This window comes from Emydura macquarii, unplaced genomic scaffold (genome assembly GCF_026122565.2).
Source record: "Emydura macquarii macquarii isolate MOO-44397 ecotype Brisbane River unplaced genomic scaffold, CSIRO-AGI_Emac_v2 contig_691, whole genome shotgun sequence".
Taxonomy (NCBI): Eukaryota; Metazoa; Chordata; order Testudines; family Chelidae; genus Emydura; species Emydura macquarii.
This window is the reverse complement of record NW_027130828.1, coordinates 3924792-3947767: the sequence shown is the minus strand read 5'-3', so window position 1 is coordinate 3947767 and position 22976 is coordinate 3924792. Positions and strand designations below refer to the sequence as shown.

The 22976-nt window shown below is 55.6% G+C and overlaps 1 protein-coding gene across 1 annotated transcript in view; it reads left to right on the top strand.

Annotated features, from left to right (window-relative positions):
* The window catches only part of LOC137148764 (carboxyl-terminal PDZ ligand of neuronal nitric oxide synthase protein-like), a 53515-nt gene extending 31401 nt beyond the window's left edge, over positions 1–22114 (top strand). Inside the window, exons 3-11 of the mRNA XM_067541757.1 lie at positions 2013–2105; positions 4352–4410; positions 7736–7844; positions 8709–8907; positions 9330–9490; positions 12829–12996; positions 14764–14929; positions 16526–16886; positions 17418–22114. Coding sequence (XP_067397858.1) covers positions 2013–2105; positions 4352–4410; positions 7736–7844; positions 8709–8907; positions 9330–9490; positions 12829–12996; positions 14764–14929; positions 16526–16886; positions 17418–17931 — 1830 coding nt within the window. The 3' untranslated portion in view covers positions 17932–22114. The remainder of the gene's footprint in view (positions 1–2012; positions 2106–4351; positions 4411–7735; positions 7845–8708; positions 8908–9329; positions 9491–12828; positions 12997–14763; positions 14930–16525; positions 16887–17417) is intronic.
* The last annotated feature ends 862 nt before the right edge of the window (positions 22115–22976 follow it).

The following is a 22976-nucleotide window of genomic DNA, read 5'->3' as shown; positions in this document are numbered from 1 at the left end:
CCTCTGGGCCAGGAAATGATGGGCCATGTGCAGCAGGTGTGGGAGCCTGGGAATTCCTCCAGCAAAGCCACCAGAGAAACCAGTAGATCTTATTTGGTAATTCCATGAAAGACGCTGCAGAATCCCGCGGGGACTCTGTTCAATTAGTTCTGGCTGGCGGAAGGTGCTCTGCTGAGGCTGAGTCCAAGCAAAGCCAATATTAGGGTCGCCAAGAACCATCTGTCCCCGCCCCCCACACCAGGCTACCCCCGCTCCACTGATGGCGATGGAGCAAGGGGATGGTCATTCCCCCACTGCTCCTACCCAGCAGCAGGAGCTACCTCTGCCCAGCCAGGGGCTTGGTGCAGCAGGAGGGGGCAGCAGTAGATCCCCACCCACGTCCTGGGACTGCAACCTGCCACAAGGCCCTGGTGGGGTCGCCCTCGTCTGTACTTTAAGAAAAATGAGGAAAAAAACCCCACCCCGCTCTTGTAATTTCAGCAGCAAAAAAGGCCAAGCTGATCGACTACAGCAGGGGAAAAACCCAAGCCCTAGCCCTCAGGCCTGCATCGTTTCTCGTGTGATTTTGAGCTGCAGATTAGCAGCAGCCAGGCCTTTACCTTTGCCCTTTTGTAAGTTTTAAATCTCCCCAGTTTTCAAATTACAATGGAATAGAACATGTAACAAGGGGAGGGGGAGGGCGGCACATGGCAGGGGTCAGAGTTTGCAAGCCGGGAGAGCTGTCTTGGGACTACAGTGCCAGCCACTGGATACTACCGAGGATCATGACTGACACACCTGCCTCCGTGGCTCTTGTGGGATCCCGCACAATTTCAAAGTATCTGTAACATTAATGTTCATAGCCTCACTGCTGCTGTTTACAGGGCTCTAGCTGGCAGACAAGCCATGCAATAGCTCCCTTGCTAATTTCAGCAGCTCGGTTACAACTGAGTTTATGTTATTAGACTATTAAAACAGGGATTTATACTCTCTGCTTTCAAGCAACACTAATTCTTACATCAGGTTAATCCCAAGTATTTTTTTAAGGAGATACGTATGACCAGGTTGTCATCTGGCATAAATTATTGGGGCTGCACTGATTTCAGTGGCGCTGCCTTGGTTTACAGCAGTTGATAATCTGGCCCATGCACAGAGTCCAGCGTTCAAACAGGGACAGCCACATCATGTGTAAAAAGATTGAGCAGTTCAGAACAAAGCTCCCGATGGGGGCATAAGGACTGGGTCCATAATTTAAGTGTCTGTACAAGACAGTGGTGGTGATGTTGGATCTAGGTGCCTCGTGGCTGGTTTCTTAGCTTTTGTCAAGGGCCACATTTAAAAACCAAACCTGGTAATTTTTAAAATAAAGGCTTTCGGCAGGAACCTGCAGACAGGGAGCCGGATGTTTCAGAACTTTGTCTACACTACACATGCTGTGTCCTCCACCTGCACTGAAAGCTCATTTATGTCACCTGCCAGTTCAGTAATTACTAGCATCAGCAGAACCCATCTCCCAGCCGCTTCCCTCCCACAGGCTCCACGGGCACCCTCCCTCTCCCATGCTTTGCGAGCGGGCTCAAGTGTGATTCTTCCTGTCATTTCCAGGTTTGGCTCTGTAAGGCTTGGGTAGATGCCAAAGTTCTTCTTCCAGCCCCAAGAACATGACATTCATGGCCAGATTTTTAGTGCTCAGCTCCCATTAAGAGCTGGGGAAACTTGGGGCTTTGAACATAGCCCACCATCAAGCTCAGCTTCTCTCTTCTAAAAGGGTTGCTTTTAATTTAAGGAAAGGGGGGAGGGGGAAAAACCACACAAGCAGCCCGAGTAGCCTATCAGCTTTGCCAGTGTGCCATTTGAATATGCTTCCCTTAGCAGAACAAAATGGCTCTTCCTTTAGCTAGCACTAAGCTAACAACTCCAGCTTTGAAATCAAACTTTAGCCTAAATTGCCTGTTTTGTCTACGTCCATCTCAGGTGTAACTATTGACCTGAAATCTCTTCTAACTTGGGTTTCTTTCTCCCTCTCCCCTTAGTATGAATTCAAAGCAAAGAACATCAAGAAGAAAAAAGTGAGCATCATCGTTTCTGTGGATGGGGTGAAGGTGATTCTGCGCAAGAAGCAGAAGGTGAGACTTCACACCGACCATATCTAAGGGATTAGCCAGGCTGGATCAGAACCCAAAGTCCAGCAAGCCCAGGGTCCCGTCCAGCAGTGGCCAGGATCAGACCAAGCTGTAAGAACCTCACAGTCAACAGCTGTGGGATAATCTGTCTCCCACATTAGGTCTCATCCTACTCGCTAGTAGTTAGAAATAGGTTTAAATGCCGACGCACGAGATTTAACATCCCTGTCAAAATCTGTGTAATTATGAAGACTGAGGATACTCTTGCTATCCATAAATGTCCAGACCTTTTCTGAACCTTGTGAAGATGTGGCCTCATTTGGCGGCAATCAGTGTGTTTGTTTCAAAGGAACTGTTTGTATGTGGTGTAGAGTTAGTCCGGGAAAGTGAGGGGTGGTGGCGGGAGGGTTTTACTTCTGCTGCTTAGTGGGAAATTCTGACAAGAGTGAAGCATTCTGTGAGGCCAAATCAGATTTATTTTGCATACTGGCTTTTCTGTGGTACCAACGTTCTGTCCAAGTGCTAGAGCTGCTCACAAGGGGTCCGCTGGAGCGTAATTGTGATGCTTTCCTTGAAAGCCAGCATTTTCACACAAAAAAGCATTTTCTAAATTTTCTATAAGAAACAATTTACTGAAAAATGGTTTTGACAATGGGAACAGTTGGGTGGTGGCGGTGACGGTGGTGGTGGGGTGTGTTTAGTTTTTTCTTTTACCAAAAAAAATGAATAATTCTCACAGGAAGTTTCACCAAAAATGAATTTTAAAAAATTTCCCACCAAAAATAATTGGCGGGTTTTTGACCAGCTCCACTAAGCGCCTCACATATATTAATACCTTAATGGGCTAATCCTCCAGACCCTGTGAGGGAGGGAATGATCATTATCCCCATTTCACAGATGGGGAACTGAGGAATCGAGATGAAATTATTTGCTCACGGTCACACACGAGTTTTGTGGTAGACCTGGAAATTGAACTCAAATCTGCTAAATCCTAGTCAGCCCAGTACCTTCAATGGCAAACCTGCCCTTCTTCTGCCTGTGTTTAATGGAGTTGTAGCTCACACCCATTGTTTCACACCTGAAGGATGGATAAATGATTAGAAGTGTGCACTTACATCATACGAACAGACATACTGGGTCAGCCCAATGGTCCATTTAGCCCAATATCCTGTCGTCTGACAGTGGCCAATGCCAGGTGCTTCAGAGGGAATGAATACAACAGGTAATCATCACGTGATCCATCCTGGCGCCCATTCTCAGCCTCTGGCAAACAGCAATCCCTGCCTATCCTGGCTAATCGCCATTGATGGACCTATCCTACATGAACTTATCTAGTTCTTTTTTGAACCCTGTTATAGTCTTGGCCTTCACAACATCCTCTGGCAAGGAGCTGACTATGCGTTGTGTGAAGAAATACTTCCTTTTGTTTGTTTTAAACCTGCTGCCTATTCATTTCATTTGGTGACCTCTAGTTTTTGTGTTATGAGAAGGAGTAAATAACACTTTTACTTTCTCCACACCACTCATTATTTTATAGACCTCTATCATGTCCCCTTTAGTCGTCTCTTTTCCAGGCTGAAAATTATTCCCAGTCATATTAACCTCTCTTCATATGGAAGCTTTTCTATACCCCTACTCATTTTAGCTGCCATTTACTATGTTTTTTTAATTTGGGGTATACATTTAAATTGAGCCTCTATTATGCAGTCTTAAAAAAATGTTTCCATGCAGTTTGCAGGGATTTCACTTTTGGCACTGTGCCTTTTAATTTCTGTTTAACTGATGTCTTCATTTTTGTGTAGTTCTCCCTCTCTGAAATTAAATGCTACCATGGTGGGCTGCTTTGGTATCCTGTCCCCCCCCCCCCCCCCCCCCCCCCAGGATGTTAAATTTTATTATGTTATGGTCACAATTTCCAAATGATTCAGCTGTATTCAGCTCTTGGACTAGTTCCTGTTCTCCACTTAGGACTAAATCAAGAATTGTTTCTCCTCTTGTGGGTTTCAGGACTAGCTGCTCCAAGAAGCAGTCATTTAAGATGTCAAGAAACCTGAGGCACTCTCTGAGGCACCAGCTTTTCTTCAGCTAAAATAGTTGTCAATAAAATATTCAAATCCTGGCCTAGATTCTGGTTGAGGAAAAAAACCCCTGTTCTCCGTGGGTTGGCATTACAAATGGCTCATCAGGCAGAGCAGTGTGGCTTCAGCTCCTGATGTGTCTTATTCCTTTTGTCTCTTCCCTGCTTACAGAGAAAAGAATGGACCTGGGACGAGAGTAAGATGTTAGTGATGCATGATCCTGTCTACAGGTAGGCTGCGGAGGATTGCGCTAGCTAGCTGCAGCCGCAATCCATCAAATGTATTAGGATCCATTCCGCTCAGCTCCTGTGTGCCTAAATATCACCCAGGGACAGCTGTGCTTCCCAAAGGGCTGGGTTAAATTAACAAAGAGGCTAAATTACTGAAGGGAATTACTAATCATAGTATTTTAGGATAATTCCTCCCCGCTTTAGGAAAATCTCAGTTTAAAATAGATATCTATTATTTGTGTTAGAAGAAGAAGGTGACTGAAAACCATCATTCTTAGCTGCTGAGGAGAGTCAGTTGCGATACAGACGGAATTCAGAGAAAAATCTGCCCGTTTCCCCTTTTAACGTAGGCCCGCGCTCTCTGCCGTGTGTGCCCAAAGAAAGCATTCGTTAACAAACCTTTCTAATATGGACAGGAATAGGGTAGTGCAGCCACAGGGACCCCACCTATGCAAAGCCTGGTAAAATAAAAGCTCTTCCCTCCATTCTAGCCCAAGATCACCAAGCAGGTGCAGGCAGAAAGCTGCCCCCGGAGGCAGGTGTTCTCCAGGCTTTACAGCTGGCAGGTAAATTTCAGTGATTTACTCCCCACGTCAAGTCAGTGGCAGAGCTGGGTTTAGAAAGCAGTGCTCCTGGCTGGTAGATCGCTGTTCTAAACACTACACCACCGTAGTCCCTCTGGTCTGCGTGTGTGACGATGGCCAGATACAGTCATCAGATGGTTTTAAACTCTGTGGCAGGGGTTATCGGTTATTTTTTATTAAGGTCCCAATTTCTTGGTCAAGATCTAGTCAAGGGCCAAACACCAGAGAAAATACAACAACAACAACAGTAAGGAAACAAAGATTGTGTAGTCCCTTCAGTGTCTGGAGGTGCAGATTTGGCCCATGGCCCGCCTATTGACTACCCCTGGTCTCTGGGATTCTTTGGTCTATGAAGAAGGGCCTGTGGGTGCAGGTTGCCATTTCAGCTGTGGATGTGTCAGCAAGAGGCAGGGAAGACTGAAGGATGAGACCGGGGCTGGAGGGAGGAGGCAGCGTAGTGCCCAGAAAAGAGCAGCAAACCACTGAGCGCCGGCCCTTCATGACCATATGTGAAGCTGTGCATGGCTCTGAGGACTCAACAATCATACTGGGGCGGAACAAGTGGAGCCCTGCGGGAGGGTTTCCATCCCAGACCATTAATGCTGGTGGGATGAGCCACCCAACTAAGTGCCGATCCTTTCTGTACAATGGGACAAGAAGAGATGAATAGTGAATCCAGCTCTTGCAGGTCAGGCTGGGGGAGAGCCTGCAGGTGCTGTCTACACTCACTGCTTGGCAGGCATACAAAGCTTCTCCTTGTCGTAGAGCTGTAGGCTATTGTATATGGTGCAAGAGCAGCATTTCTTCCCCAGTAGCAGAACAGGGGCCAGTTCTCGATCTCTAGGCAGATCTACAATACAATACCCCAGCATCCATTCAGTGCCAGGGGATTGGAACACATGGGGAAAGTGGGCATCCTTTTAATTGCTTCTGACATGGGTAACTGAAGCGGAAGTTAATCCCTTGAAATGACGAAAACCAATCACTTGCCATCCCCCTGGCCCCAAAATGTCAGTTGCACAGACTGGCCTCGGTAGCACACCTCTCTGAATTCAGGTGTGGGAGCTGCGTGTCGATTCTGGTTGTCTTAAGACACATGGTTCTGGAATTCCTTCCTCCCCAGCAGCCGTGCTGCTGCTAGGGCATCTATAAAACTAATTTTCGAAAGGCCCTAGATTGGTCCTGGCTGTTAAATCCGTTAAGTCAGTAATTGCAGCACCGGAGCAAAGCCCCCAGCACCAGGAGCCGAGATCCCGCCATTGTACATCCAGGGAATGGAGGGGAGAATCTCCAAGGGGCACGACTGATATTTTTCTTATTCTGGTTCTTCTCTCTTCTGGCATTCCTAAAGGAGATTGGTCTGTTTGCCAAAGGGAGAGGGTAATTTGAACAGACTCTCGAGAAAGGAGCTTGATTGTTACTAAAATAATCTTCAAGGAAGACTTGCTTATTACAGGGCCGGGTCCGTGTTCTTGATAATTGTCCTGATTGCAGATTCAAGGCAGAATTCAAAGGCAGAGAACTGGTGGAGGAAGGAAAAATACGCAGCCGTCTCCCTTGTCTCCTCTGCATTCAGAGCCAAAAATCACTCCTCACATTTTTATCCAAAGAAATAGTTGTGTGGAATAAAATGGCCAAAAAAATGGAACACGGTCTGTGGAAATGGATTTTGTAAAGTAGAGGAGGGGAAGGAGCCAGGGCTAACGGGGGGCTGGAAATCCCTTGAGCTGGTGATGGGGTAGGGAGTGAATTCAGCATCCTTTGCAGAAGCATCAGAAGGAAGCTGGCTTTTGTATTGTATCATCTGCCGGTCATAAATGACAACAGGCCTATGCTCCTGACTGCTTCTCTCTGCCACGTCTGCCTTGTGAGCTAGAGCAAACCAGCTAATGGCCTTTGGCTTGGGGTGGGGCTCGTTGCGGAGAGTTTTTATTAAACAGTGGAGGATTCCTGGACCTAGGAACCCCCTTTCCTGAACCTGTCCCTCCCAGGCAGGTGGTCATTTCGTTCCCTTCAGTCACCCTTGACACTGGCTGGCCTGGCATCCTCTAGAGTAGAGCTAAGGTCTTTCCTCTCGGGTCGAGCGGATTCCGTTGCCCTGTCCACTGCTTGGCAGAGCTCCCTCAGCTGACTTGGGTCGAGGCAGAGCAGGGGAACACGTGGAGGCTAGTGGCTGAAGATCAGAAGAAGGGCATTTATGCCAGTTATGTTCTGCCACTGTAGGAGAGCAAAATGCAGACTGGGCCTGTTCCCTTCCTTTGGTGTGACAGGAAGAGCCTGAGACACCCCCTGTAACTAACTTCCTGGCCTGGATTTCACTGGGCTGCTGCAGCTGAGTGGGTGCTGGCATGGCTGGTTCTGTCTCCTTGTGCTACAGCGGGAGACTAAATTCACTGGCGGGAACTTTGTCTCTCTAGTGCTGTAGCTTTCTCGCTGCTTCACAGCCTCTCATTGGAGTTTGTACCTGCTTTAGAAACAGGCGATTTGCTCTCAGACACGAAGTGCCAGCGTGCTAGCTGGCCTTGGTAAGTGTGGCAGGAGAGAGGACTCCCTCTTCCAGAAGATGCTAGAACCATGTGGTTGTTCCTTTTCCCCTCCTTGCTCCAGGATCCTTTTACTGGCCGCTCTGTGCTGGCCCCTGGCCTTGGATGGTTTGATTCACGTTTCCTGTTTGCTGTGCTGGGATCTAGATTTCTGCCATGCGTTTTGCCTCCGATTCACTGTGTGTCTTCTCTGACTAGAATCTTCTACGTGTCGCATGACTCGCAGGACCTGAAGATTTTCAGCTACATCGCAAGGGACGGCGCCAACAACTCGTTCAGATGCAACGTTTTCAAATCCAAAAAGAAGGTGCGGTGCGTCACTTGCAGCCACTAGCTTTTCAGAGGCATGTGTCCGTTGTAACAGTCTGGGCTATCCCAGGAGCACCCCCCCATTGCTGACGGGTACTTGCCACAGCTAAGGGGAGGCTGAGTCTTGCAGAAGATTCATCCCAGGTTTCACCCAGAGATATAAGGACCTATTCTTGTGTTAATTATCCCATTTATGGCAGACTCCTGGGGACGCTGGACAACATCAGTACACTCACTTTGGCTGAAACGGATCTCCACCATGTAACATTTCCCAGCGCATTGGCTGCAGACGTTAAAGTTTATCCCACTCAGGCTTGCCTGTGCTCTCCCCAACTCTCTCTAGCAAGCAGTCGTACAACAAATCTAGGAAAGACACTGCTCCATCCCCCTCACCGCGATCTGCCCAGAGAACGATCCTTTCTTAGCAAACGGAGGAATAAAATCTGTCAGGGAGCCAGCAGTAAAGCTTCGCTGTCTGGGAAGACATGGCGAAAGGGCTGTAGATTATCCATGCAGAGAAGTGGGAGCTCCTGCCGGAGGCAGCTGCATCTCATGTGGGAAGGGATTCGCTCTGTGCTCGTCCCCATTATCTGATGCCTCTGAAATGCCGCTGCCCTAGAGCAGCCTTATGGAGGTTGCTGTGGGATGGGCACTGATAAGTGTCCCTAGACGCCTCCCTTTTAGGCAGGGGGTTTGGTTCTCCAGGCAGACCCAACTTCGGCCAAGGGGTGGTCCTGGTCAGCAGAGCTGTGCTGGGAGGCAGGGAATAGCAGGAGTCTCCCGGGAAGGGTTGGTTTCTGCTCCCCGACATGACCTGTGGCAAAGCTCCTGCTCCAACGGGCTCTAACCTTTTGTTCCCCAGAGCCAGGCCATGCGGGTGGTGCGGACAGTGGGCCAGGCCTTCGAGGTGTGTCACAAGCTGAGCCTGCAGCACGCTCTGCAGAACGCGGACGGCCAGGCGGACGGCGCCAGCAACAAGTCTGGCGAAGAGCAGCCTCTGGAAGGGGACGTCGCTCCCTGGGGACACATGCAGAGCTCGCCCGAGGCAGCTGGCACACAAGGTGCTTGGGGGCGAGGGGTCAGTCTCTGGCGGTGCATCGCCGCCTTGGTGCTAACCCGGACTGTGGGTTGTGTCAGCAGCGGGGCTCGCAGTGCAGGGAACTCGCACGTTACAGACCCTGCCGCGTGCTGCTCCAGCACCGTCAGTGCCACCAGGGCAGGCCCTTAACATCCAGGAGAGGGAAGTATCACCCGGGTGGAAACTGAGCTCCTGAGGGGCTAAGGAATTGGCCCAGCCCAGTGCTACGCTGGCCACTAGACGATGCTTCCTCCCTGAGGCCCGCTTCCTGTCCAATAACCTTGCTCTAACACGTGGAGAATTATTCTTTACCTGCTCTCCCTTCTCCCGCCAGCCCCGCCCTGCCTCCTTGCTCTGACCCGCTAGCGTTTGGTCTGGTCACTCATTTTATTCATTCACTTGAAGTTCGCCAGCAGGTGGGAGCCAAGATAGTGGATGTGGACGAGGCCGATGTGGACACCGATGGCATCTGCCTGTCCGAGAGGGGTCCTGGAGAGCTGCCTTCCCCCCTGGGGGAGCTGGGCACCCTGAAATCCATACAGATCTTCACAGACCAGAGCTGTCAGGTAATAACGGGCAGGGCTGGGGCTGGGGGGGAGTTGATAGCGATGCCCCTTCACTGATATAAGTCTTTGTCCTCTAGGCTTCATTCCATAGCCTCACTCAGGACGACCATTCACAGAAACCCCAGGCATAGGGGGTTAAAGCTGCTTTAGTTGCAGCCTGTCTCCGGGAGCAAAGCCAGCTGGACAGCCTGCTCCTTAGTAGACAGGCAGGTCGTAGAGAGACATGCACTGGCTGGCAGGTCTGAGGCACTGTTAATGTCTCTAAAGCACCGTGAGCTCCTTTGCTAGAGAACTCTTCTTGTAGGATATACTATGCACAGTGTAATTCCCCTATAGCTCACTGCATCTGGCCATTGGGTACTGAAGAGAAGCAAGGAACAAGGAATGCAACAACTGGCCTTCCTGGGGGTGGCTTGCATCAGTAACCTGTGGAACTCACTGCCACAAGATATCACGAAAGCCAAAAGCTCGGCAGGATATTAAAAAGGGTTACATTTTTGTGTGGCTCAAGAGAGCACTCACACTGTTAATGTTAAACAGAACCATAAATAAGGACCCTGAGCCCTCATTCTTCAGGCAGTAAGATGTCCAACTAACTGATATGATTTAGGAAAAGACACCCCCTGTAAACAGATTATTCTGCAGTTTGTCCAATCTGGTTTTTTGCACCTTACTCTGAAACATCCATGTTGGCAAAAGGATCCTGGGGTGGATGGAACACATCTTGATTTGCTGTAGGAATCCCCCTTCCTAGCCCAGTCCCTAAGCGGTGGTGTCCAGAGCGATGCTGGCGGCAGCTGCGTCTCAGCATTGAACTCACGCAGTGACTACGTTGCTACTCGAACAGACATCATGGAGTAATGAAAACCCGTCTGAAGATTCGTTTCAATAAGGATTTCCTGGGTTTTTTAGTAGTCATTTGATTTTAAATAAATCATGTCACTTGCTGAGTCCGGCTGAAACGTGAACATAGGATTTAGGTCATTGGCTTGGAAGGCAGGTGTGAACAGGGGTTTTGTTTCAAAAGGCGACCACTAGCCAGGGCAGGCCCTAGCCCCGCTGGGCACTGGAGCACCACAGCCCCTCACATGGCACGAGCCCAGGGAAGGAAATGGAGTGTTTTAATTGCCAATTCTTAGGATCTCCCCAAACGCGCCTGCGAGTGGGACTGGTTGGCCGTGGCTCCATACACTACCCCAGGACAGAGTGGGTGAGTGGAGAGCTGCAGCAGGCTGACAACATCCAACAGAAGCTGGCTTCTCTCTGCAGGGAGGTGACTTTTCTTCTCCCAGGCGGAATGCGATTTTCTTTTTAAACCCTTGACTTGCAGGTGTTCCACTAGAGCGTCGCTGCGGAAATCCTTCGTAGCCAAGAGAGGGAAGGCACCACCCCCCGACTCCCTGAAGTGTGCTCCGTAGAGCCTGATCTGAACCTCCCTCAGATAATGCTCAAACGCATCGCACAGCCAAACACTAGCTTCTGCGCCAGACCCGTGCATTGGCGAGGGCCTCCTGGTCCTAAAAATGGAGACGCTTCGCAAGGCTTGCGGGTCAACTTCCCTCTGAATTACAGCTGGGTCCCTCTCAGTACCACCTGCTCGCTGGCACAGGTGGCATATTGGTGGTTTAGCAGGAGGTGGTTCTCTTCCCTCCGAGTCTGTGGAGGGCACACGTTTGAGGCAGCGCTATCTGGTGGTACCGCTGCCCACTGACAACTCTGGCCCACACTGGCACCCCCAGGAGTAACGGTGTTAACCTCAGCCCTTGCTAAATGGGGGATTGCCTGGGGGAGCCACATTCTGTCTTTTTCCTCCACCTTCGCTGGGCTGATATTCGCCTCCTGCCTCAAGCTAGCGTGTGGCGCTGCTGTGTGCTCTTAGCACCCCGGGGCCAGTGCGTCGGAGCCAGGTGTCGGCTGGAGTGACCCTCGCAGTCTGCGCAGGGTGAGCGTCTTTGTGAAGAACCTCGGGAGCCGTGGGGATGAAAGGAGCTGCGGTGCAGTAAGGGGATGCCATCTCTTACCCAGCTGCCAGCTTTGGTTCTCAATCACCAAATCAACATCTCCCCTCGGAAACTGGCTTTCCTTTCAGATTGGGCCCGATGCGCTAAGCCTGACAGTGTTTTATCTCTGGGTCATTTGACTGGGGTTAAAGAGAGTGAATCTAGCGTGCTGTGTCCAGAGAACTGCCTTAAATTGATTGCTGAGCCTCTGAAGAGGCAGCCACTCTGCAGTGTATTAATAAAGGCTGATGTAGGACGTTTAAGCATGAGAACATTAACCCAGGGGGCTAGGGTTTAAGTGAGAGCGAGTGTATAGCTCCTGTGGTTCTGAACTGCTCAGCATGAGAGAGGGAGATTCACCTCCACTCACCTACCACCCAGAAAAGCAGCTTTGAAGCCAGCCAGATTTACTTTTAATTTCCAGTGATCTGAGAGGGGGTTTGGGGCTCTGAGGTTTAGAGGAGGGGAGGGAATCTGCTTTGCTTAATTATTAATGGTGTCTGCCTGCAGTGTTTAATATGCTAACAAATCTGACAGGAGGCCTTCTGCTCTCATTCACTTTAATGGAGGCAAACGTTTCTGGCTTCTAAACAGCAAAATTCATCTTACCTGCCTGTGATTGGGAGCAGCTGGAGCATTTTGGAGACTTGCTACCATTGGGTGTTTGCTGGGAGATTCAAGCCGCTTCCTGCTGCTGCTTCCCAGTAGGAGAAGGTAGCAGGGGAAATAAACCTATATTCCTATTCCGAGCGCCAGATACACATGCGCACCCACAGGGATATCACTCATTGCAGGTGATTTAAGCACGGGAGTCGCTAGAAGAGGTGCTCTCTGGAGCCGGGAGAGTTTGTGTGTGCACATGTACAGCGCCTAGCACCAGTGTCCCATTCCTGCTTCGGCACTTTGTTCAGCTTCCTGAAAGCCTTGTCTGCATGAGGGTTTTCAGCCATCAGCAGCCAGGCACTTGCATCGCTGCACTGAACTGCCCCGCAGCCTCTGGAATTCCCAGGCCCTCTGACAAGTTTCATTCTGGAGTCGCCAGCTCCTGCGACGTGTTACATTCCTGCAGCACAAAGGGTTTTACAACCTCCAGGCGTGCTGCACCATGGAAATGCAGCCCCTGTGGGGCAAACTCCTAGTGTGGATGGGCAAAGTCGCTTTATGCTGCAGTGTATGTCAGTGCAAAGGGTAAGGTGGACCAGTGCCTGCTACACTACGGAGCGGTACCAATGACTATAGCCAGAGCAAACGCCCTGCGGCTGACACGGCCTGAGTCTCACCAAACAGCTGAGCTGGCCACTGCTGGACTGGTGTCACTAAGACTTTCTTTGTGCCTAGGATGCTGAAAACTGCTCTGCCTGCCCCTCTGTGTCCCAGCAACCGCGGAGTCCAAGCAGCCCCTGCTCCTCTGCCTCGGCAACCCCGCTAGCATCACAGCACTGCCTGCAACTCCTCCAGCACCAGCTGCAGCAGCAGCAGCAGACGACACAGGTGGCTGTGGCTCAGGTAAGGGGCTCTGCATTCTCCTCAGAATGCTCCAGGGCCCTGTCTCAGCAAGCTGTGCGCGCGACTCCCTTCTCTGACAGCCTGAATTCACCCCTGGATCACTCATGCCCTTCTCTGCTCCTTGCTCGGCTCCTAGGGCCCCGTCATGCCCTTGGCTCTGCTCCCTCGCCTCCTGATTGGGGCTGGGGGCTTCCTGCACAAGAAATCCAGGAGAGAGCGTGGCCCTTAGCGGCCGACGCAGCTGAAGCCACAGCAGCGGGATAGCATGAGAAAGACGTAGGCATAACAGCAGCGCTCAGCACGCACTGGCACTCAGGCACTGCACAGACCTTCACTTCATTGGCTCACAGTCCCTCTGCTAGAAAGGGAAGGCCTAGGAACACATCACACATGGGGAAACTGAGGCACGGAGTCTCCTCCTCCCCCAGCAAAAAAAGAAGTGGGTGTCAAAGGTGGGTCTAGAACTAGAAGTCTTAATCCCCAGCTAGCTGCTGCCCGTGCTAGACCAGGGGCTCCCAACCTTCCCAGACGACTGGGCCCCTTTCAGAAGTCGGATTTGTCTCGCATACCCCAAGTTTCACCTCACTTAAAAACGACTTGCTTACAGAATCAGACCTAAAAATACAGAAGTGTCACAGCACACTAGTACTGAAAATTCGCCGACTTTCTCATTTTTACTATATAATTATAAAACAAATCAAGTGGACTATAAATATCGCACTTACATTCCAGCGTGTAGTACATAGAGCTGTATAAACAAGTCATTGTCTACGCAACGTTAGTTTGTACTGGTGTGGCTAGTGCTTTTTATGTAGCCTGTTGTAAGAACAGGCAAATATGAGCTGATGTACCCCCTGGAAAACCTCTGCGTGCCCCCAGGGGTACGTACCCTGGTTGAGGACCACTGTACTAGACCACCCTCCCTCTCTCCGGGCAGTTAGCCATAGGTTTTAAAAAAGGGTATTTTGTTAATCCCGTCATTGTTCGATGGGCACGAACCCCTTCCAGCACCTACTCACGGGGGATGCTAATTCTAAGGCTGGGCTACTCCCGCCACTCAACAGGAACTGCTCCGTCATGGCCCATCTGGGGAGGGCAGAGATTTAGCCAAGAGGTAAGAGTCCCTGCTCCTGCCTTGACACGTCTATTCCATGCTGCGTGGCTGTTCCACACAAGTTCCCCTGAGCATCTCTGGCAGATGGCCAGCCCCACAGCAGTCATCGCAGTGCAGGGATCTCAGCCACCCGCCCAACACCAAGGAGTTTGCCTCGTTTTGGTTGCTGACAGAGAAAGAAGTTACGAAGGGCAGGGCCGGAGCAGCCTTGTCTGTGCCTTAGTGCACTGAACACCCCCTGCTTCCAAGCCTCTGCCCCGGGAGAGTTAGGGGTCACACGGGCCCTGGTTTTTAAGGTGCCAGCTGAGCGACTCATGCTGTATGAAGCGCACAGCGTGGTGTATCTGCTCTGAAGGGAGAGGTCACCTTGCTGGGACGGGACCCGTCCCTGGGGTGTCAGAAAAAGGAACAGCTGAGGAGAAAGGACAGAAGCAACTTTGGCCCCCAAAAAAGTCCTAGCCAAGTTACAGAAACTTTCCCACTCTTCTCCCTCTGCGCCTGCGAACGGTCAGTGGGTTCAGACCGAGGGAAAGAAGGGAACCAGGGCATGGGTCTGGGTTGTTTCCATGCACCCCCCGAGCTGCAGGTCGAGTAGCCTTGGACCGCCTGTTCCCCAGGAGAAGGTGATGTATCGGCGTCTCCCGACCCTGCAGGTGCAGCTGCTGAAAGACCAGCTGGCTGCCGAGACAGCCGCCCGCATCGAGGCTCAGGCCCGGGTGCGCCAGCTGCTGCTGACCAATCGCGACCTGCTGCAGCACGTCTCCCTGCTGGTGAAGCAGCTGAAGGAGCTGGAGATCAAGATACAGCACAGGCAGCCAGGTGAGGCGGGCGTGGTGCTTGACGAGCCGCCCCACAACCCTGCTGCGGAGAGGCCGGGAGGTGCTGCTGAGAACAGCCCAGCTCGACTCCCCCGGCACATGCAGAGATTGAAGGAGAGGACAGTGTTCTAGCAGGGGGACACGCTGGTGCAGGGGGGCTCTGGACACAGCCCCTCCCAGCCCACACGCTCATCCTGCCCAGAGCCCAGCCTTCCGGAGACAGCCCGGGGAGCAAATGCTGCTGGGACCAAGCCAGCTCGAACCATGACCTGCTCTGATCCAGCACCTCTCTGCCCCGCTGGCTTTGCCCTGCTGCAGCGCATGCTGCACCGCGGCCTAGCACGCAGTCAGGGGAGAGGGCTCTTGGCCAGCTCCCTGCCAGGGCCCAGTTACGCCCAGGAAGCTGAGAAGAATGACGCTGGTGGCTGAGTATTTCCTGCTTGTCGGTGGGGAAACGTCAGCTCCCATTTGCAGTCCCTCCGGAAGGGGCCGGGGCTCTTGGGGGACTGGATGTTGCTGTGGGCAGGGTGTGTCTCGCAGCCTGCGGTAACCCCCGCCTGCCCCTGCCTTTGCTGCCTTCTGTAATGCCCCTGCCCCGGGCAGGGTGGCAGCCTGCTCTGGAGAATCCCAGCCTCCGTCGCCCCGTGCCCACCCAGGATGGGGAAAGGCAGGGAGGCCGCTCCAAGCTTCAGCCAGCCTGTGTGTCTGTCAGGCTTTGTGCTCTTCGCTGGGGCAAAGGCAGCAGGCAGGAGGGTGTTACCATGGGAGAGGAGAGGTGCCCCCGTGCCTGGCAAACCCAGCGCGCTGATCCCCGAGGATTAACCAATGGCGCCTCGCAGCCCTCTGGAGGGCGGGCTGTCTGACCCCTCCCCACAGATGGGGCACGGAGTGTCAGGTCAGACCCGGGATGGGAAGCCAACTCCAGCCCCCAGCCTGGCTTAGCCCCACCCGTCCTTCCACTGCCTCACGCAGCAGCTCACCAGGACTAAGACAACCCCAGGTCTTAAGGGCTTGTGAAGGGCAGTGGACTGGCAGGGCTGGCCTCTGTCCACACAACCAGCTCCACCCTGCCCGACCTGGAGGGCAGGGCAGCTCAGCCTGCAGCTCACCCAGTGCCCGGGGCCAGCAGCTGATCAGGGGTTTGCTTTTCCATGATGTGGACAGATGGCTGCTGCAAATTGAGACCTAGCACAACTCATCTCAGAGCCTCTGAACAGTCCCGGATGGGCTGATGGCAGGAGCCTTGGGGAAGGGGGGGAGGGACACACAAAGCCAATCCCTTCCCCAGGCAACCATCCTCTTCCTCCCTCTCCCCGCAACAGCGCGCCCAGGAGGAGATGCAACATGGCACTAACCCAGAGTTTGGGGGTCTGACTTGCTGGTTCTAGCCGCTGGCTGACTCTGCCCTGCCTGCAGAGACCCCAGTCCTCACCGAGGGGTCAGGGCCACTAAGACCCTTTCTCCTCGCGCTCCTTTACTGGGCCACACACTGCAGGCCCCTGACAGGCCCCGAGGGGAGCGACTGGGTCTGGAGGGGCGGGGGGCACTGCTGGGGCCCATAGCAATTCACCCAGGCTGCTTCTCTTTGTCTCGGCAGTTGACAGATCCTTGCAAAACCTGTCCCTGGCTCAGTCTCTGTCTCTGAACCTGAAGAACCATTACAGCCTGGAGATCAACTTGCCCTGCACCTCCACCCCAGCCAGCATCCTGGGCAGCCCGATGGCCCCCAGCTCGCGGGCTCTGCTGGGCACCAGCGCCTCCTACCTCAACCTCATGAACCTGGAGAAAGGCGGCAGGGGCCACCCGGCCCAGGACGAGGACGAGCACCTGGAGGTGCTGGAGGGGCAGGATGGGCTGTGCCGGCGGGTGGAGGGCTCGGAGGTCAGCGAGCAGGCTCTGTTCAACGGGGGCAGCAGGCAGACGGCAGGCGACCCGAGCGGCAGCGCAGACAACGAAAGGTAGGTCTGTCAGTCTGTCTGTCCCGGTTATCAGCCACCCGCACGGGGTGCGAGGCAGCGGGAGGCGCAGGGACCCTCCCCCACTTGCTGGCTAGTATGTTCAGCGCTGGGGCTGGTGGCCTTTGCAGGCACAGGGGGGCGCTGGGCCGGGCCCTGCTCCGTGGGAGCCGGCAGCCGGCGGGGAGAGGCACAGTGGAGGAAGGCAGCAAGTCTCGCCTGTGGCCCAGGCCGCTGCGAGCAGCCCCGAGTGCTGGCGGCTGCGGAGCCCCTGGTGCACAAATGACACCGAAAACGAACCGCCAGCGAAATGGGCAAGTGCTTTCCAGCCTCCTCCACGTCCCCGAGGCTGCACACCGCTGGGGGCGGTGCGGCTCGGTCCGGTCCCCTCTCACGCTGTGTGCAAGGCCAGGCTGGACGGCAGGTGCTGCCGCGTCCTCCCCAGGCTCTTGCTGTCGAGATCTCAGAGCGGAGCCCAGCGCCCCAGCCTGGACTTGCTCAGACAGCGACTCCTCCGTGCTCGGTTCTCTCCAGGTCGCAGCAGCCCATCCCCAAGCTCGACCCGCCCCCACCCATCCTGCGGAAGAGGTCGAGCAAGAGCTCCCCGAGTCTGGAGCTGGAGCCCACGCCCGAGAACGCTGCTCCCGCGACGCTGCCCAGCCCCAACGCCTCCAGTCTCCCCAGCGTCACCCCCTGCTCGCTCGCCTGCTCGCAGCTCGAGTCGGAGCCCAGGACTCCTGCCGCCAGCACGGCGCTCTTCCCCGCCCAGGGGGCCCGGCCAGCGTGGAGCAAGGGCAGGACTGGCGAGAACAGCCATGCGGCCCCCGTGCCTGGAGCCTGCCATCCTTCAGAAGCGGCCCCTGCAGCCAGAGAGGGGGCTAGCAGGGACCCCGGGAGAGCCTCGCAAAACTCAACCCGCAGCATGGACCACACCTTGCCGTTCTCCCCCCCGCGCACCGACACTTGCCTACACATCAGCTTCTCGGAGGACGAGCTGCTGGAGAAGGAGGTGGAGGCGGCTGCGGGGCTCAGCCGGGTCCTTGCTTAGCCCCAGCTAGCCGGCAAGCGGGGCAGGTGGCATCGTGACTAGATTTTAGAGTTTAGATGGGCACAGACCTCGGGGGAACGAGTTCTTAGGACTTAGCGCAGGAAGCCGGTCGCTTGCCCCGGCGTGTCCGGCTTCTGAACCCCGTCCCCAGCAGGCTGCCACCGGCCAGGGCCGCATCCGCCTCATTGCACCTCCAAGCAGTCACGGGCCCCAGACAGCAGCCCCAGCCGTCTGCGAGGGGAGCAAATGGCAATGAAACGGTCGTTTCCCTCCTACCTCGCTGGTCTGTAGAGGCCAGCTGGCCACGGGCCTTGTCCGTCCGTCCGGCTACCTGTACCGTCCACTGAAGCAAACACAGCTGGCTGCCTCTGCTGCTCTGGAAGGGCTGTGCTCATTTGCTACCTCGCCGTGAGTCCTGCAGTTTGCATTCACTGCCATGGCTCTAACAGAGCCCCCGGCCTGCGGGGGCAGCCGCTGTGTCCACCAGCCAGCACCCGCCGCCCCGTGAGCGCACGGGGCGTGGGACAGGAGCGGAGCGTGTGCGAAGGGCTGCGAGGCCGGGGGGCAGGGGGCTTGTTCCGCCCTGGCCAGAGGAGGCAGATCCTTTTCAGTCCGTGTTTGCTCCATGCCCTTGGCCGCTGAGCTCAGCCGAGGCCAGGCATAGCCTCCCCCACTCCGCCCCGGATCGCCAGCGCTGGGTTCGGCCCTGGAAAGGCGTTCCCATGCGGCTCTTGGCTGTGCCGTCTTAGACCCTGCCAGCAGCCCCACCAGCCCAGGGCCCAGAGGAGCGGGGCACAAGTGCTAATCCTCGGCGGCTGGACTCCTGGCCCCTTTGTAATTTAACCGTCGTTCGTATTTATTAGCTGCTTGAACAGGAAACACCCCAGCGCTCTCTGCACGTGGCTGGGAGCAGATCGAGAGGGAGGGGGGTGCTGGCCGGTGCTTTGAGACACCCGAGGCCCCCCAGCTGTGAAGGGGGAGGCGAGGCTGAAATCCACTGGACGCTGTCCGTGTGGAGGTGGGCAGAGGCCCCATGACCCTGGGTTGATTAACAGTCCCAGGACGTCGGCTCTCCTTGCTCCCCAAGGCCATCTGCATGTGAGGGGGCCGGAAGCTGGTTCAGGGTGTGGCCCTGTCCCGTTGCTTCCTTGGGCCTGTTGCTTTCGAATGCCGATGCCCGTGTCTCATGCGGTGCAGGAAGGAACAGCCCCCATTTGGTGGGACCACCAGTAGCTGGCTACCGACTCGTTCAGCCACCAGCCTGAGAGTTCCCGGTGGCCCCCAGCCAGGACTGGGACAGTCCCTCATGGAGGCCGCTGCACTGGCTTCAGAACCGAAGCCAGCAAACGGCTTGATTGGGAGAGTTGCGGCTGCTAAAGCTGTGTTACTAGCTGGGGTGCTTCCCGCAGGCCCCCCGAGAACGGAGGGGTGGGTGCACCTTGCTTCATTTGTACAGTGGTCACCGGCATCTCCCAGCCTTGCTGAGCACATACGTACACGATCTTGGGGGACGGGGGCTGCGCCTCCTCCTGGGGACAGGAGAGGGGCTTCCTGGGGGTCTGCTCGGAGCACCAGGCGTCACTGGGCAGCGCTGAAGCCAAGCTAGGAGTGACTCCTGCTTCCGGAGCTGGGCTGTGACGGGGTAGGCGCTTAGTGGGGTTTGACGCCACCGAGTGCCTGGGTCTGTCAGTGGTGACTCATTACAGTGAAAGGCAGAGATCCCCCCCACCCACGTCAGCATGTAAGAGAGGATCACAGCAAGTGGGTCATCTCGACCCTGCACACCCTCTCTCCCCCCCGTGCTGTTAAGTGTAACTGCTGCTGTGTGGCCTGTTCGAACAGGGGTCCTGCTGGGGGAGCGACTGTCCTGAGGCTTGTGCACTTGGCTGGGTTACGGGCCACTTTTTAAGAGCATGAAAGGTGTGGGGGTGGGGCGGAGCTGAAAACGTGTCACCTAGACCCCGGGCCGGCTGTTACGGGCAGTTTAGACAAGCGGAGGTGAAGCAGACGCCCCCTCCTCCCTCTCCGAGAGACTGGTGCGTGCTAGTGCAGGTGGGGTAATGGAGGCGAGCGGGCTGGGGGACGTGTGTTGCAGGCGGCTGGGCCGTGCAGCGCGGGGGGATGTGCACCCCCGGGCAGAGGAGTCACGTTCACAGGCCTGGGCACTGCGTGGTTCCTCCTTTAGACTCACGCAGCGCCCAGCCTTGGGCCGGCTCTGCCCAGCGGACGGTGCAAAGTACATGCAAACGTGCCGGAGGTTAGACGCATGTGGTGCGGGCGATCGGGAGAGGGGAGGACCAGGAGTGGCAGCCGTTTACGGACAGTTCTCTCGGGGGAGGCTCTGTCTCCCTTGCCGTGTTTCTCTGCTGCGAAGGTGAGGAAGGAAACTAGCCCTGGGATACTGGAGAGCCAAAGTACAGCGAATGCAGCCGGGGCAGCTCCCCCGGCTGGCTGACAGGAGGGCGGCGTTAGATCTCAGTGCCCCCTTCTGACCTTTAAAGTCTCTCAGCCACGCCACGCCACTGCCTGCGGGGCTGCGTCCCAAGCTGCTTGTGTTGCACGGTCCTACTTGGCTGTCAGAGCGGCCAGCGCCAGTGTCAGAACGACAGCTGGGGCCTACGTCAGTCAGCGAGGAAAGGCCCCCACCTCGCGGTTAGAAAACAAAGGGCAGCTGGGGTTCGTTACCGGACTTGGAAGAAAAGAAATGCTTTGTCCCGCTTTCCCGTCCCCATGGGACTGTCACTTCACGCCTGCTGCCAGAGATGCTGGTGGGAGCAGCGCTGTCGTTACAGACTCGTTTCCCACTGCCGTGTGCCTGCTGTGTGTTTGTTTGAGACGCTCCCAAAGCCCCTCATTCCATGCAGGCAGCTCCCTGCACGCCAGCGGCGAGTCCCGCCCGGGGATGCAACGACAACTCCCGTCTCCAGCCCCACCTCACCCTGGCGTCCCTGAGGCCGTGTCTCCACCAGCAGTGCCAGCCCAGCACCGCTGCCCTTTAGAGCCGAGTCGTGAAATCCCCCACAGGTGAGACAGCAGCCTGGTGCACGCTCAGCTCTGCCAGCACGGGGGTCTGGAGCAGAGAAGGGCTCACAGCTCTTCCCCCACCGCCAGCCCCGCAGAGCTGTCGCATAGGCCTGAGTGGCCCTCGGGGCGCATCCCCGCTAGAAGCTGGGGGGCGGAGCAGAGCCTCCAGCGAGTGACAGCCTCATGGCAAGGCAGGAAAAGGTTAGTCCTGGTGTGTCACCTTGTGGTGACAGTCGGTATTACACCCAGCGACGGGCCCCACGTCCTCCCACGCTGAGTGAGGGTGGCTGGAGGCGGCGCAGAGGACAACACCGGTCCCCAGAGCATGGCTCAGAGCCCGTGGGGCAGGGACCCTGACCCTGCATAGAGGTGGCTGGTGGTAGCGGTGGGCTGAACAGCTGGGCAGCAGCAGCTGCTCTCCCTGGCAACAAGGGAACCACAATGAGCCGCAGGCGCCAGAGCAGAAGATTTTGGAAACACATCCTGCAGGTTCAAGCCAGCCTATTCCCCCCCAAATCAGTCCCCTTCCTTCCCCGCCAGACTCCAGCCTGCTTCTCGCTCATGGGCTCAGCTTGCCCTGAAGCTGCTGCTCCTGGCGGGGTCTGTGCCCTGCTTAGAGCAGGCGTATTGCAGGTGCTAATGAGGGACGTTGCGACGTTTGTCCCGCACTCAGCGTTACACTCTGGGTCCCAGCACAGCGGAAGGGGCCAGTCCCCTCGGCATGAGCACAGCCCTGGCCTGCTGCAGACGCTGACCCCAGGCCAGCTGGCGGGAAATACCCCGTCAGCATCGGCAGGATTGGAGGCCCTAGCTCTGCTCCAACTTCCTCCAAAGCCCGCTCAAGGGGCAGCTAATGGTTCCGGGGCCTTAGCCAACGCCCGGCGAGCTGTATGGACTGTTCCCTGTAATTCCCGTGAGAGGGAACCACACACCCGCGTCCAGGCATCAGTTTTAGACATTTGTGGTGAGCCAGGGTAGGATTTTCAGCAGGCCTAAGGGGGGTTGGGGCATACGTGCACCTTAGGTGCTACTGACAACCTGCCTCCTAGCCTGACTCCATCCCCGGCCCATAAAGGCCGGCAGCCCCTGGCTCCAACCTGCCAAGGGCGGTTTTCATCTGGCAATAAAAAGGAAGTGGAACTGGATCAAATTCACTTTGGCTCCTGTCTCCTCCACATTATTTAACGAACCGTTTCCGCCGCTGGGACAGCTGCACCAAGGCAGCTTCCTGACACAGAACGGCCCGTGAGTTTGGGCCACAAAACGCTATTTGCCCTAGTGCTTCCCTCCCGGGCACCAGGGATCTATCACCCCTTGTCCTGCCCGCCAGCGAGTCAGTGCAAGCGTTTCTGGGCCACGCCGCTGTTTTCCTGTGTGCTGCTGGGATAATTTCCTCCTCCTCTTAGCCTGAAGGGGGTGGGACGTTCACCCACGCTCTGTTCCCCTCCCTCTTCCAAGCACCACCGTGACTCAAAGGAGCCCTGGAGAAGGGCGGATGCCGTTCGCCCACTGCCTAAAAAGCCACCACGCTAAGCCACCGTCCCGGCCTGTCGGTGGAGTGGGTTTTCCAGCACAAGACCACTAGGGGTCAGCCAGACTTCATTTTCCTGCCCTCCCTCCCACAGATGCTGAATGGCTCTGCCGGGCCCACAAGGTTTTCAGTCCCACAAGCACCACAGCTAGCTCCCCGCAGAGACCTGCAGCACACGTCTCCCAAGGGGCCTCTTCCCCGGAGACGAGTCCCCAGCAGAGCCACCAAGGCAGGGCCGAGCAGGCCTAGGGAACACATGCACACTGGCTCGTCCGGCTCCTGCCAAACCGGACGGCGGCTGCTGCAGAGAGCCAGTTACTGCCCTCTCTCGAGTGCTGCAGTGCAGTCCTCCCCATGCCACCCGCTGGTCCTCCAGAGCCTCTGCCTGGCAGGGGCGCTGCCCACAAGGCCTGGGCCCACCGTGGACCTCTCGGTGAAGGGACCCGGCCAAGCACCCCTCAGACCGGCCTCAGACCGGGACTGGAGCCCC